The sequence below is a fragment of the Pezoporus flaviventris genome, unplaced genomic scaffold, assembly GCF_033815535.1.
Source record: "Pezoporus flaviventris isolate CSIRO_AGI_PZ_B2104156 unplaced genomic scaffold, CSIRO_AGI_Pfla_v1 ptg000015l, whole genome shotgun sequence".
Taxonomy (NCBI): Eukaryota; Metazoa; Chordata; class Aves; order Psittaciformes; family Psittacidae; genus Pezoporus; species Pezoporus flaviventris.
The window spans coordinates 11,793,354-11,809,174 of NW_026892563.1; the positions used below are offsets into that span (position 1 = coordinate 11,793,354).

The 15,821-nt window shown below is 39.0% G+C and overlaps 1 protein-coding gene and 1 non-coding gene across 3 annotated transcripts in view; both read right to left on the reverse strand.

Annotated features, from left to right (window-relative positions):
- Positions 1 to 15,821, reverse strand: part of EFHC2 (EF-hand domain containing 2) — a 57,851-nt gene that overhangs the window by 9,129 nt on the left and 32,901 nt on the right. For both annotated transcript variants that reach the window (XM_061453429.1, XM_061453430.1), the window contains exons 8-13: positions 12,429 to 12,594; positions 11,060 to 11,202; positions 6,919 to 7,115; positions 4,893 to 5,026; positions 1,234 to 1,431; positions 554 to 646 (exon numbers count right to left, since the gene is read on the reverse strand). In XM_061453429.1, coding sequence (XP_061309413.1) covers positions 554 to 646; positions 1,234 to 1,431; positions 4,893 to 5,026; positions 6,919 to 7,115; positions 11,060 to 11,202; positions 12,429 to 12,594 — 931 coding nt within the window. The remainder of the gene's footprint in view (positions 1 to 553; positions 647 to 1,233; positions 1,432 to 4,892; positions 5,027 to 6,918; positions 7,116 to 11,059; positions 11,203 to 12,428; positions 12,595 to 15,821) is intronic.
- LOC133269832 (U1 spliceosomal RNA) lies at positions 12,039 to 12,201 on the reverse strand. Its single transcript, XR_009743576.1, has one exon. It is a non-coding gene; the product is annotated as a U1 spliceosomal RNA (small nuclear RNA).

Genomic DNA, 15,821 nt, shown 5'->3' on the forward strand with positions numbered 1-15,821 from the left:
TTGCTTTGAAACAATTAAATGTGCTATGGAAAAATACCAAAACCATGCCAATGCTCCTTTCCCTTTTTAAAAATTACAGTAATATATATTTCAGGTGAGATTAGTAGGAGTAGCAAACCACTTTTATTTGCTACTGATGCTGTCTACTTGATTCAAGATCATTTCACTGTATTCATCTCAGTACGTTTGTTAAAACTCGTATAATGTGCTTCCATAAGACTATTGGTTTTACCTTACATATACACAGGAACAACTAATGCAAGAAAAGTAAATTTCATTGATAAGGGAAAGTATCAGTAGCTGTTTCCCATAAGACAAATTCCATAGAATTCTGACAAAATCCAGATAATCTACCATGTCAGATAAAGAGAAGTTGCACCTCAGACGATTATAAATATTCTATAAGTCCACATTTGAATAGGGACAAAAAATCAGCATCATGAAAAGATTAACATTACATAAATGATAAATTCTTAAGACCTATGTCTCCAGCAGATATTTAGCATTGATTTGCACCCCTGCATAGAGGTCATACTACCTGCTTTTAACTTACATGGTCAATAAAGCTTGCAGATCATCATCAGCCAGTGGCAACTTAAACGACTTGCAAATAGTCCTGCACACCTCACGGGGCAGCACTCCACATCTACTCAAAAGAAAGAGAAGGGCAGAAGTGTATATAAGGTATTTTCCAGATTGATTTCAAATGAATGTTGCTGTAAATAGGAAAACATGTAAAGAGTATCAGGCTAGAGGTAAAGAAAACAAAGTTTTATGAAATTTAGCTATTATAAAGCCGAGAAGCTTGAATTGAACATGATGGCCTGTCTCTCCCATGCTGATGTCCTTAGTGATTCTCTGTGATTCTTTATCTACGCTACCAGGGTACAAAAAGGGCAAATGAGTCATACAAAGATTCAGCTACAAATACATCTTTTTTTCCATTAAATCACTATTTTTCCTCTTTGTTTTAGAACACTGTGTTTTGCCTGTGAATGGGCATCTCATTATGTCACAGAATGCTCAGGACAGAATCTATAATAAAAAGTCCAGCAGCAAAATGAAAAAGAGATAAAAAGGCTATCCTTTTCTTTCAACTCTCAAATGATGAGAGAGGCTTAACAAATAATATTCTTTGGCTGCAATATATAATTTGCTCAGCAACAACCAGAAAAGTAGGTCTACAAGCAGAGATTTCCAAATAACAGCTTAGGATAAATAGAAGAATCTTACTTTTCACGGTCATTGTATTGAAGCACTGCAGTCAGTTGTTCAAAATTCTCAAACCTATTTTTCTTTAGTTGTTCTTGAGCCACTGCAAGGAGGTAGTGGAGGTCTATTTCACGTTCATCTTTCACACCGTAATAACGCCCAAGAGTCATCATTTCATGGTCTGAAAATGCTTCACCAGTGATACTGACTATCAAATTTCTGTTCATAAAAACAACAGCCTACATTACATTTCAGTATAGGAGTTAAAAACAGTTAATAATCACTCAGTTTTATGAGAGGAAAAAAAGTGCACTCATTATATAATGCTGTATTCAGACCTTTAAAGAATGCATCTACTTAAATTTGAATTTCAGATCTCTTCCATAATGGAAATTACCTGAACTCTTAAACTTTGCAGGATGTCCACATTTCCTCAGTAGTTGGCTAAACATACAAAATTACAAAATAATCATGACTGAAGCCTTTTTCCAGAGATACCATACTGGCATGGAATATCAGCAGAGATATTTTGGCATCACATTTATGCAAGAGGATAGTGAATTAACAAAATTCTAACAATAAACACAATTTTTCACTTGCTTCGTCTCAGAGGCATGTGCAGTCCTGTTCTGAGAAGATGTCTCTTTGCAAAATACAATTGTACACACACAGCTATTCAAAAAAGGATGCTAAACACAGTATAGTGTCTACTTTGAGCTACTGTTTTGTTTTTATTAAGTAGATCAAAAACATCCTTTATGTACAGTGGCAGGAGATAAATATAAGGAAAAAACAGGTTGTCGACAGTAGCAAACCTTGAGATTATGCAGACTTAATGACCAACCTCAGTAACTTACTGAATATTATGACTTATATTGTAGCAGCATTCAGAGATCCAGTCAAAACTAGAGCCTGGAGTAATAGTACTGCAAACACAAAGAAGAGGACAATACTGCCAGATTAGCCTGGCACTCTAAATGCTTGGGCTGGCAAAACTGAAAGCATGAACACCATCCATCTGAATATTTCCACTAGATTCTTCTAGTGTCAGGATTTTAAAGGTCTTTTATTTTCTCAAGTCAGTTAACAATCAAGTCACTAAAACTCTTAGATAAAATTACTGTCTTATTTGGGAAATTAAGCACTATTTTTGTGATTGCTAGGGACTACTGAGTGAGACCCAAGATTCACAAATGGAATTACATCTAAACTCTTCCTGACAAAAAGAAACAAATTGCAGCAATTGTTCCCACAGCTTTTGTTTTACTTTTCTTGTTGTTCTAGAAGAATAAAACAGATTGCAATCTGAATTTGGTAGAGAAAGAAAATATAACCATTAAATGCTTAATAGAGCTGTGTCCAAAGCTGAATTGAAGATAGGCATCTTTGTTAAACCCACATGGCTCTTTTGTCTCTAACAGCAAACAGTCTTGCCAGTAACTTAATGAGACAAAGAAGCTTGGATAGGACCATGGGATGCACAGGCATCTACGCTTTAGTTCTTTCTCTCTTCTTTTTTTAACAAAGCTTTCAATAGTTTTAATGATAGCTTAGGGGATAGCTTCAGTGCACACCATGCATTTATTTTCTGGATGATGTGCCATAGATTTGGGTTCTGAAAGTAGTTAAATTGTATAATTACAATTTTGTTCACTACATCATACTTATAGGTGTATTTTTAAATGCAGCTCATAAATTCACTTAGAAAGCAAGAAATCTGAACAGCCAAATCCAGATCATAGTAAAGCTTTAGCTGTATTTAAGATAAGAGGATTATCATGCTGGTTGAAGCTGTCACACAGATAATTGCCTTTACTAAAAATAATCATTTATAGCTAGTCATAATTATGAAATGCCATGACAGATTAAAAATAAACATTGATGTACACAAGAAAATACAAAACTGAAAGGAAAATACAAAACTGAGAGAAAAATACATTCTATTCACAGAAAAATATATTTGACTTTTCAGAGATGCAAAGAAGTGCTGTCATCTTTGCCAGTAAAAATGTTTCTTCCATTCTGATAAGACACATGGATAATAAAAAGAAGAGAGCCTTTAGATTACTGATTATAATATAAATGAACAGAAACAAAACCTACTCTCACTATAAAGCACAAAAGTTAAATGTTCATAAGAGGTAAATTCTTCCTCTGGCCATGTGAATGCTTCCTGTTAGACCCCCTGTGGTCCCACCACAGGAGGGATGTAGGCCATTAGTAGCTGTTCAGCCTGGCCCAGGTGAGCATTGAGGGTTTGACAACACTTTTTACAGGGTTCCCCTGCTTCCTCTCTTGCTCATGAAGAGGGCTACTGCATTTTTATTACTGAAACCAAGTGCCTCAATACCATATAACTAGACATACCTACTTCAAGCTACAGAACAGCACTACCCTAAATTAAACAGCTGGGCTGTTCACAGCTGCACAGAATATGACTATGATTAAATTTACACTCAACTGAGCCTCTTTTTGATAAAATTAAAACCTTTCTCTGCTGTTTGAAAGAACAATCATCCCTCCTAAAAGTGTGCTCCACTAATTTTGTCATGCAAATATTCTGGAACTTTGACCTGCTCCTAGTGCATGTAAGAAGATGAAGTTTTGCAGATGATTATTTCATAATTTAAATAAAAACTGTAATTATTTTATTTTAAATGGTTATTGTCCATATAAATTAAAACCCTATTCCAAGTGCTATAAAGTATATCCAGATACACATTAACTTTAATTTTCTCCCCTTCTTACTCTAGTAATGACATTTCCCCTTCCAATGCAATTAACAATTCAAAATCTTGCTTCTGTCGAGTAAAATATTTGAGTCTTGAAACATTTGACCAAAAGCTGCCAATTAGTGTGGCCTCTTAGTTTAAATCATACCTTTTAATCACTTATTTTTAATTTCTGAATACCAGCTTGTTTTAATTTCTCACTACTTTGAATTGCTGGAAGAACCTTATGGTGATCTATATCTCTTCTGAGATATTGCAGAAGCAATTTCTGCCTTGGTTAACATCCCTATCGGGCTGGCATTCCACACAATACACACCTACTTATATGCTTTAGTCATTATGACAGTTCCTAAATACATCATGTATTACCACTGTGAAAAACAATTGCTTCTAAATAAAATTTCCTCCTCTATTCCACATCATTAACTTTACCAGCACCCAACACAGTTCATATGCTCAAGTATTCTGGCTGTGGAATAAACTGAAATCAGCCTGCATCTGAGCATGATTTCCTCTTTCATGTATCTATACATTTGCCCATTGCCATATCTGGATCATTACCAGAATCAGTAATTAAAATCCCAAATAACATTTTCCAGAGGTAACCCAAACATTACTTCTTGAAGACTATGGACTTTTCTTTACCTTTCAATGTGTATATTACTGCTGACTTCTTCACAGTACCCTGTGCTATCTCCATAAAAAGTAGGAAGATTTGAGTTGTGCTTTTCAGCTTACTTGAAACTACCACATTTTTCCTTTTTTCTGGAACATGGATTCTATGATTCTGATTGACTTTTTCACACACAATCTCCAAGTAAATGCAATCCAAATGTACGCCACTTGTCAGCTAACACCGATGCAGAAAGCATCAAGAAAGTCATGCTCTGTAAATTTTGGGGGAATGTGCCCTCATTAAATACTAAAAACCAAAATCCACTGTCTTACCTGAAAGCATCATACTCAATCACCTTGTTATGATCTGGGTCAGTGGCTGCAAACAACTGTCTGATTTCCCAGGAATGAGGTTTGGTTATAACTTTCAGCTTCTTGAGGATGACACCAACATCAGCCACAGAGAACTTAACAGAGAAGAGCAAGACATAGATTAGAGAGAAAACCATTATGCAACCAACTATGCATGTACCAACAATAGTTGTCAAGAAGCAGAGGAACTATGAAACTGCTAAGAATTATCAGTTTCTTCATCGCCTCACTTCAAATGCATAAATAAGCACCGTGTGAAGTTTGGCCGGAACTTGGTACTGAAAAAAATTTGCTTCCTGCCAAGAATATAAAAAAACGATACAAAAAAAAATTAGATCATGCACTCTCAGGAAGCTATTCCATCTACATAAAAGGAGATACACTTTTGCTTCAAACATTGTATTGCTAAAGAAGAAGTACAAACATTTAAAGTAGAGTTCCAGTAACTTGTTCTTCATTTTATGTTGGTGCACCTCACTTAATTCTCAATTAATAAACTTCACCAAGTTAAAACTGATGTTTTCACGATTGTCTTCAATTAACTGTTCCAACAGATATTCTCATTCATATTAGACTATGCTGTCTTACATACTTAGAATTAGCAGAACGAAAATCTGTTAGGAACCAGTTTCTCTAGAAATGGGGATTTAAAGTCTCTATGACACTGCCAGAACAGCACAATTTGGTCCAAGTTTAATTATTACATCACTGGTTGCAGGTAACATACTTAGATTTAGAAAATATGATCACTGCCTATGCCAAAACTCCAGGTACAACCCTGCCATGCAATGCCATGCAAGGCAGTGGTGTGGAGCAGCTGGACAAGCAATCAAAAAGTTTTAGAGACCACAGTAACATTTTTAGCTCCTTTCCCAAATGGCACCAGCAGTCCTCAAATTATGCTAGGCCTACTGATGTCTTGGGAGTCCTGCAGGTTCACTCATTTTAATGAGCCAGCAGACACTGAACAATTAAAACTTGCACTATGGACCTTCTGATCTACAAAAGATCCGGACGAATGGGCAGAGTAACACAGCTTAACAAACCCTCCTGGATATTTTGCCTAGGCATGCTCTCAGCAAGCCTAAACAAAAGGGCAGCTCTGGAGAAGGTCTGATGAAGGCAAAATTCATGCTGCTGCCACATCATGAGCTATGAAACATATGCACCCCAGCTGCGTATTTATTGCTGCTTTCCCCTCTGAAGGCCACGTCAAAAGGTGTGTATTGAGTGAAACTCGTTACAAACTGTAAGCTTAAATTTCTGACTGTGATATGAATTTCTAAGATTACAATGGAAACATTTTGGCAGATAAATATGCATGAACCCAAAAATCCAATCCAGGGAATAAAATAGCCTAATCAGTAAGACTCAAACTTAGATGCGCTCATATCTTAAGTACTGTACACTGTTCCAGTCTCCACATCTCACAGTTGCCTTGCAAGGACAGACTAAAAAGGCTGAGGGGGAAGAGTGTCTGAGATTTACAAAATTATGAAAGTGGTGCAAAAGGTGAATGGAGAACTTCACTAAACCCCAGAACACTAGAATTGGCATTTAAACTAGTGAGAGGTTGGTTTAAAACAGATAAAAGACACTTCTTCTATCATATATTTTTTACATAGCAGGCAGTGAACTTTTCAACTTGCTACCACAGAAAGCTGTGGAAACAGAGAGTAGCTGTAGGGTAGAACAATTTGGGAACAAGAGGTCTATAAACAATCTCAAGAAGGAATAGGCAGGGAATACACCTTCTAACAACCCTCATACAATAAAAGTGGATGCTGAGAAAGTAGAAGGGGAAAAGACTGTAAAGAGTGGCCAAGCTTGCATAGACTGCATAGCTATCATCTCCTAAATCCATTGCTATCAGAGAGCACTGGACTGTGAGTTTTGGATGAAGAAAGTAGGTATAAATAATTCTGAAAAACATATAGAAAAGGTACAGTCTTCAAAGATAATAGAAAATAACAAGAGCCTGCTTCACCTCATTTGCATGCTTCTCCATGTAGTTCAATGTGTACTCATCGGCATCCACCAAAAGAAAGTTGTGACCATGGAAACAAACTCTGGCTCCAACAAATAGATCCTGAGCCTTGAAGTATTCAGATGGCTCACTCTTAAAAAGCTCCTGCCCAGGCTTCTTAATGCGACCTCTTTCCAAGAACTTCCCACCATGTATCCCTATGGAAATAGAATTCTTAATGATTAATTGTGGCTCTACTTTGAAAAAGGAAGAAAAACCCCAAACACCCAAAAGAAAAGGCAAAAACCTCTCCAAACCAGTTTATTTGTATTTAAATATTAATTTTCATCCTTGAGTTTCTTGTCTCATAATATACTGTCCCCCTCCCTCTCAGTGCAAAAAGAACTGTCCCTGTCAGTGTCCACAGCAACAGTTATATTGTGCATATTCTGTGGCATGTATCACTTGAATGCCTACCAAACACCTTTCCCTTTTTTCTTTTCCTTAAAATGGGTCAAAAATGTGTCTATTCAAATCATTCCCATAACCCTGTTGCCAGCTTTGGGACTGCCCCTTGAGAAATGTAAGAAGCAAAACGTAAGATGCAGGCAATTACCCTTGAACTGTTAAAGAAAGAGAAAATTTCACAAATTAGGACAACACAGTCCTACAAAGATCACAAATTCTGCTGCAGGGTAGTTCTAGCTTGTTTTTAAGGGCTTTTGAATGTAAAATAGTGATAGGAGTGATACAACACTATCTTCCTCAAAGTGTTCTGCCCATGCAATTTAATTGTGATCTGTTATTTCCCTTGTGAGTTGGGCATGTTACATTATTTCTTTTCATATTATAATGATTTTATTCATGACACCGGAAACTGCATGTGGTACTCAAGGGTATATAAGATACTAAAAGGAACATTTTGCTTACCGGTAATATGCTCTCATGCACTACAAGATTGCATTGTGTGTACCAAGCTTTCTAGAAAACGTTCTGTCACATGTTTAGTTTCACCAGGATATGTGTCCTACCACAACTTTGGAGTGCCTGGGATTTGTTTCCTGTTTATATTTGAGCTTTCAAGCCAAAAGCCAAAAGCATACTTTAGTAATGTTTAATGACGTCTTACATATTAGATAGTGATGTAAGTTCAATGAAAGGCTGATGAACAATGCAATAAAATGCCTTTTATAGTCAAAATTAGAAATGAATGTGAAACCCAAACTACTTATGAAACCAGATTTTGGAGCAGGTTTGTCTTAATTGCTTTATTAGCACTATAAAAGCAAAAGACAAAAAATACACTATGGTAGTGGTCAGATCTAGCTTGACTCAAAAAACATTTCAAACCACTAATGTAACTCGAGTCTTAACACATTCCTTTTCCCCTAGCTATTAAAATAAATATGAAAATTTGGGTTATATAATCCTGGCAACTCTTTGTAATAGTTAAATAGAACTGGTCTCTGTAACATTGGAATTTCATTTTTGTCTCTATTTCCCTGCAATTGTGCACTTAGATTGGAAACTCACTGTAATATCTCTGTTCCGTAATTGTTTTTTAAATGTTACGGGTTAGTTCATTTCAAGTGGTATAAAGAAAAACAACCAAAAATATCTCATTGGGTTAGTGATTTTAAACTGAAATCTGATGAGAAATTTTGATGGAAATCTACAAAAGCCAGGCTCAAAGCACAAAATAAACACCACAACCAAAGACCCTCTTCCATTAAGATCAGATCAGACTTTGCAGGTGTTTGTACAGCTGTTGGCTTGCTCTTACACCGAGTAAAAAAGTGGTTGTGCTCTTCTGCATGGGGAGCCAAAGTTCTCATGCTTTGACCCCTTTCTCAAAAAGTGTTTCAAGATGTCCAGGCCTGTATATTTTAAATGCAGTTTCCCAGTGTTATTAACAGTGTGAAGTACCTCACTACAACCTTCAGAATGTTGGACTGACAAAAGTAAGGGAGATTTGAAACATTTTCACTTGTCAATTTGCATCAACTCATGCAAATAAAAAGGCAAAAAATAGCCCTTTGAACCTGAGCACAAAAGGGATGGTTATTTTGGGAGTTATTTACTGTTTTAACACATCCCTTCTCTAAGACGTGCTCAAGCTTACTCTTCCCCCACCCCATCCACTTCAATATTTTTCTTTCTCACATAAAAATGTTCTTCACTTCCATTTTGCATGTTTTGGTCCTTTTTCTTTGCTGCTTTTATCTGAACTCTGCAAAACCTTCTCATGCTTAACCTGAAAGAAACCCATTCACTTTTTCTTCAAACATGACTAAAATGAGGGGGAGAGAGAGAGAAGAGAAAGAAGAGAAAGGGGGAAGAAAGAAGGAAGGTGGGAACAAAGAAACTCAGGATATGTATTGCAGCCCTTGGGTGTGGCAGAAGGACCTGAATTTTTGAGTGTGCAAAACCTCCTTGGACAGTGTTAAATAACTGATAAGGGTGCAGCAAGCCAAACCTGGTGCAGTCTTGTCCTCACTGCCTTGCAGGAGAGTTTTCTGGAGTTAAGCATCCTCCAGGAGGGGTTCCAGGCTCTCTGGAGCCTTGTCTAGTTGCAGTGATGCAAAGGTGTGACCAGGAGTGACCGAATGGGCAATACATATGATTATATATATATATATATATATATATATATATATGATATAATTTAACAGTGCAGCTATACCTTTAGACCTTCATGTCTCTGGATATAGAAAATGCCAATCAAAAATTTCATTCCTGAGTGGAGAACTGAGCTGCTTTTGAGGCTCACAGCAGCATTACATAACAAAACCATATATACATATATATAAAAATGTATGTGTATTTAGCTGTAATAAAAATTTCATAAGTTACAGGCCACTGGATGGCAGGAAACTAGTGAAATAACAATGACAGGACACTGCTGCCATAAACAATGCTAAATCTTGATGTTCCAGTGGAGAGCAGGGCTTACTGGGAATGCTCATTGAAGCCTAAGCATGTACTCTTACACGTTTTCAAAACGTATCTCAGAGAATTGCTTGTATCCTAGTTGGGGGTGAGGTTCCTATTTATGAATTCTTAATATAGTTGGATACAAACAAAGATGCCATTAGAAGTTCTTTGCACTGAAAAGGCTCAGGCCTTCCCAAAAACGTACTCATGTGCAGGGGGTAGCCAAAAGGACTTAGCAGCACCACTGGCACAGAAAAAGTTCCCCAGGAATACAGAAGTGTCTAGATATTCACCACACCTTCATTTTATATGGATGTGATGTGCATCACAGGTCTGAGAAAGATTAACTTCAGAAATCGTTTTCAGTAAAGGCTTAAGCGTAGGGTGTCAAGAATACTTAGTCCTTAAGCTGAATAACTGGACCCTACAAAGTCACCTGCTAGCAGCAAAGCCTGAAGCAAAGGGAAGGGAACAGTCCTCCCTAGTCTTTCCTCTAAACAGTGAGCTGGGAGTACCAAATAGGCAAGTTCTGAGCACAGTGAGCTGGTCACACTGCAGGGTGTACCTCAAATAACATACTAAGGTGCTCTGTGCCAAGAAGCTGATACAAGGCAACTTTGGCAGTATAAAAAGAGCTAGCCATAAAGTTCCACAAGAGCTTAATATGGTAACTAAGGAAACCTTCTATTACTCACTTTTCCTTATCTTTGAGAGAATGTGATTTCCTGATTTCTTTTTCTCTCTGTAGTTTTATCAGAGGCTGACAGCAGCTTTTAAGAGTCAGTCCTTCAACTGCACGTTGAGAGGTGCCAGAGTACTTCTGGATGTTAACTGCTCTGACACTGCTCCTGCAGATGTTTTGTGGGCTTCAACAGAAATACCCTAATGTCTCCAACAGGGTCATGTTTAGCCAAGGCTTCCTAATCTGTCTGAGTGACAGAATGACTTTCTGACATCCCTCCCAGTGCTATGTACTTCCATCCATGCATAAGACACTCCAAGGAAATAAAAACATGCTTGAAAATCACAAAACCTTTCATATCCTCAGTTGGAGGCAGCCTACAACAGAAAACAGTGGTCAAAAGAATCTAATCATTACAACATTGTTAGATGTGTTGTATCCACATCCCTGCTTCTGTTAGTGCTGTCTGGCACAATGTTTATTGTAAGTGCTTATGAAATGAGCATGGCAACTTGGGAGTGATTGCAAGACATTAGTACATCTCACCTGAGTTTCGTTGTACATGTTCAAAAACTGAAATGGTGTCATCACTCAGGAAGTAGGAAATTATTAATTTCCTATCCTTGTCAATAGGACTATCTGTGATGAGTTTTGCAAGAAAGCGCAGTATGTTACTTTCCATGCCAATTCTAAAAAGCAAAAGAGGTAAGAAATAAAAAACAGAGTATGAGAAAAGTTTTCATCACTAAGAGATGCATCCTCCTGAGTTTTGTAGCATACATTAATTGTGTTATTTCTGGACCAAGCAGTGAAATGGCAGAAATTTCCCTACTTTATCAAAAAACATTTTCAGCTTAAAGAACCAGCTAAAATCAGCCAGATAGAAAGGAATAATTTTCAGGGGAAAATTATTTCTCTGCTGCAAGTCTGGAATGAATTTGTATTCAAATGCAGTTGCAAATCAAGCTCAAAGGTTCTTTCTAGAAAAGTTATGAAGGAATAACATCTTTAGTTATGTATATTTTCAAATCAAATTCTGAATTGAAATACATACTAGGATTATTTCCACAAAATTAGGCCCACCAGATGATCTTACAAGTTAGATATTTGTTATGTGATTATGTTTTAAATGATTTACAGTACCGCTATATGCACTATCAATACATTCCCAAGCCTGCTTCTAATAGCATTCTTCTTTTATGGAGGTTCTATGGGTGAATCTCTAGCATGTAACTTTGCTTTCAGCTTAGGCTTCAACACCACACCCCTACCAAATAATTTTGTAATGGAAAGTAAAAGGTTAATGCTTTAATATTGCTACAGCAAACTGCATGAAATTCATCAGACAAAAAAAGTAAATGCCAGAAAGTCAAACAGAAAAACAAATCACTGTTGGAATGATTCCTGACTAACTCCTCAATGCAGAGTTCCATGAAATTCCCACTGAAAACAGCAGAAGGGAATCATAGAATCAACTACTTTGGAAAAGACCTTTAAGATCATCAAGTCCAACCTTAAAAACATAAAGGGGAAAGCACGAATGCAGTCCCCACTACCACAAATTATGCAGCCAAGTTTCCCACATTTGCGGAAATCACAGGAGTCAACACATCCAGAGTGCAGGGGATGAGGCTCACCCTGTGAAAACAACCTGCCTGATCATGGTATCTCCCCTGCCAGATAAGGGTATGTGAGATGGAAAGGTCAGAATATTTGCTTTCTCAAAAGGGAAATTTTCCTGAGTTTGGAGAAAATTGAAGTACCATGTTACTAAACCAGTCCTCATGCTCCTGTCCCTTAAAGTCTGATGAGCTGCATATTTTGCTAAAAAGAAAAAAAAAATCTCTACTTAACATTTATCTCCTTCACAAAAAGACATAATTAAAAAAGTTGGAATTATTTTTCACTGAAATACCTGTCTTTCTCCAGGAATTTCTTGAAATCTTTTGCTGGAGGCTTGAGAATTAGACCCATACAGGAGCACAGAGAATCCTCTTCAGAACCAAATCCAGTATACGGAGGAAATGTTTTTTCTGGTTTTGGAGGTGGTGGAGCCTTATATGGAACTGGGGTGAAATCCTCTGCAACAAAGACAGTAAAGACTTACTAATTACTGTTCTGATGAAGCCATTCTACTAAGGATTTAAACTTTCAATATGAATATTTATTCACCTATTTCTGTAACAGAGCACTGATCAAAGTCAAACCAGGATCCCTCTTACTGTTACAGGGTAGAAAAAAATTCCATAGAAGCCAGCAGCAAAATTACTGTTTCTTCAAAAGTTTCAGGATTTCATTTATAATCTTAAAAATGTTTAACAAATATCATTAACGCAAAAGGAAAGCCAAACAGTTTTTAAAAGGGATAAATAATAAATTAACAATACTGAATCAATTTTTCCATTTTATCCTTTGAGACAACATGATTAAGTAAATACTTGGTTCAGGAGTTTCCTGCCTTCTCCTTTTTGCCAGATGAAAATAAATGCCTCAATAAATAAAATTTTGTTCGTTATTTAAATCATACACATGTAAGAATAATTTCGTACATTTAAGCCAATAGCTTCAGTCCACATGTCACTTTATCCAGAGTTTCAGAAGCTTGGTTTTTCCTCATTTTCCTCAGTCTCACATCTTTCTGCGCAGTGATCAACAGTCCCAGCTGTCCCAGATACACATCAGGAGCTCTCTTGACTCAGCAGAGACATGTCTGGTCAGGGACCTTCACTCACTCCCCATATGGGTTCCTCCCAAAAGCCCTGCTACGCTATGGTCCCTCCTTACTCCTCTCTTGGTGAAAACCTTACAGTCCCTTTTGGCCCCTTGTTACTTCCCTGCACTGCTCTTTTACTGCCACACAGCTTCAAGCTGCCAGTGTGGTTCACATAAAACTTCAACAGAGCAATAGAGTCTGCTGGTTAAATAAGGTTAATGGAAAAGGTGAGAAGAAAAAAGTAACTTGTATATGGCAGAAAGTAAATAGTCAGACCTGAGTCACAGAATCATAGAATAGTTAAGGTTGGAAAGGACCTTAAGATCACCGAGTTCCAACCCCCCTGCCATGGGCAGGGATACCTCACACTAAATCCTATCACCCAAAGCCTCGTCCAACCTGGTCTTGAACACTGCCAGGGATGGAGCATTCACAACCTCCCTGGGCAACCTGTTCCAGTGCCTCACCACCCTAACAGGAAAGAATTTCCTCCTTATATCCAGTCTAAACTTCCCTTGTTTAAGTTTTAACCCGTTACCCCTTGTCCTGTCACTACAGTCCTTAATGAAGAGTCCCTCCCCAGCATCCCTTATAGGGCCCCTTCAGATACTGGAAGGCTGCTATGAAGTCTCCATGCAGCCTTCTCTTCTCCAGGATCAACAGCCCCAGCTTTCTCAGCCTATCTTCATACGGGAGGTGCTCCAGTCCCCTGATCATCCTCGTGGCCCTTCTCTGGACTTGTTCCAACAGTTCCCTGTCCTTTTTATGTTGAGGACACCAGAACTGCACACAATACTCCAGGTGAGGTCTCACGAGAGCAGAGTAGAGGGGCAGGATCACTTCCTTCGACCTGCTGGTCGCGCTCATTTTGATGCAGCCCAGGATACGGTTGGCTTTCTGGGCTGCAAGCACACATTGAAGCTGGCTCATGTTCATTTTTCTCATCAACCAACACCCCCAAGTCTCTCTCTTGCTCTGAATCTCTTCTTTGCCCAACCTGTAGCTGTGCCTGGGATTGCTCCGACCCAGGTGTAGGACCTTGCACTTGGCATGGTTAAACTTCATATGGATGGCATCAGCCCACCTCACAAGCCTGTTGAGGTCCCTCTGGATGGCATTCCTTCCCTCCAGCGTATCAACAGAACCACACAGCTTGGTGTCATCGGCAAACTTGCTGAGGGCGCACTCAGTCCCACTGTCCATGTCAGCGACAAAGATGTTGAACAAGACCGGTCCCAACACCGATCCCTGAGGGACACCACTCGTTACTGATCTCCAGCTGGACATTGAGCTGTTGACCACAACTCTTTGTGTGCGGCCATCCAGCCAGTTCTTTATCCACCGAGTGGTCCATCCATCAAATTGTTGCCTCTCTAGTTTAGAGACAAGGATGTCATGTGGGACAGTGTCGAACGCTTTACACAAGTCAGGTAGATGACATCAACTGCTCTACCCCTGTCCATTGGTTCCGTAGCCCCATCATAGAAGGCCACCAAATTGGTCAGGCAGGATTTCCCCTTACTGAAGCCATGCTGGCTGTCACCAAGCACCTTGTTGTTTTTCATGTGCCTTAGCATCCCTTCCAGGAGAATCTGCTCCAAGATTTTGCCAGGCACAGAGGTGAGACTGACTGGTCTGTAATTCCCTGGGTCATCCATTTTCCCCTTCTTGAAAATGGGGGTTATAGTTCCCTTTTTCCAGTCATCAGGAACTTCACCTGACTGCCATGATTCCTCAAATATGATGGCCAGTGGCTTAGCAACTTCATTCGCCAGCTCCTTCAGGACCCGCGGATGGATCTCATCAGCACCCATGGACTTGTGCACATTCAGATTTTTAAGATGGTCTCAAACCAGATCCTCTCCTACAGTGGTCCAAGGTCTTCATTCTCACAGTCCCTACGTCTGCCTTCCAAGACTTGGGTGGTGTGGTCAGAGCCTTTGCCAGTGAAGACCGAGGCAAAGAAGTCATTCAGAACCTCAGCCTTCTCCAAATCCTGTGTAGCCAGTTCTCCCGAGAGCTTCCTGAGGGGGTCTACGTTCTCCCTAGTCTGTTTTTTATTTGCTATGTACCTGTAGAATCCCTTCCTGTTATCCTTAATATCCCTAGCCAAGTTTAATTCTAACTGGGCCTTAGCTTTCCTAACCTGGTCCCTAGCTTCCTGGACAGCATCCCTGGACTCTTCCCAGGCCACCTGTCCTTGCTTCCACTTATAATAAGCCTCTTTTTTCATTTGAGTTTTCCTCAGCAGCTCCTTATCCACCTAAGGAGGTTTCCTGGCCCACCTGCTGCACTTCCTTCTTGTCAAATGGAAGAATCAAATGGAAACATAAATCATAGGAACACAGAATAATTCAGGCTGGCCAGGACCTTGGTAGGTCTCTTGCCCTGACCCTCCTAAACTTGCACTGGATGGTCCATGGATTGCCTGTCCTGGCAGACCCAAAAGAGGCATAGTACCTTGATGAGGTCTAACAAGCACTCAGAGGAGGGCAATAATCACCGTCTTGATATTGGGGCAGCCCAGGCTGTGGCTGGCCCTCTGTCTTATGGCCCTAAGCCCAGCTCGCTGCCCCCCACAACCTGCAACAATAT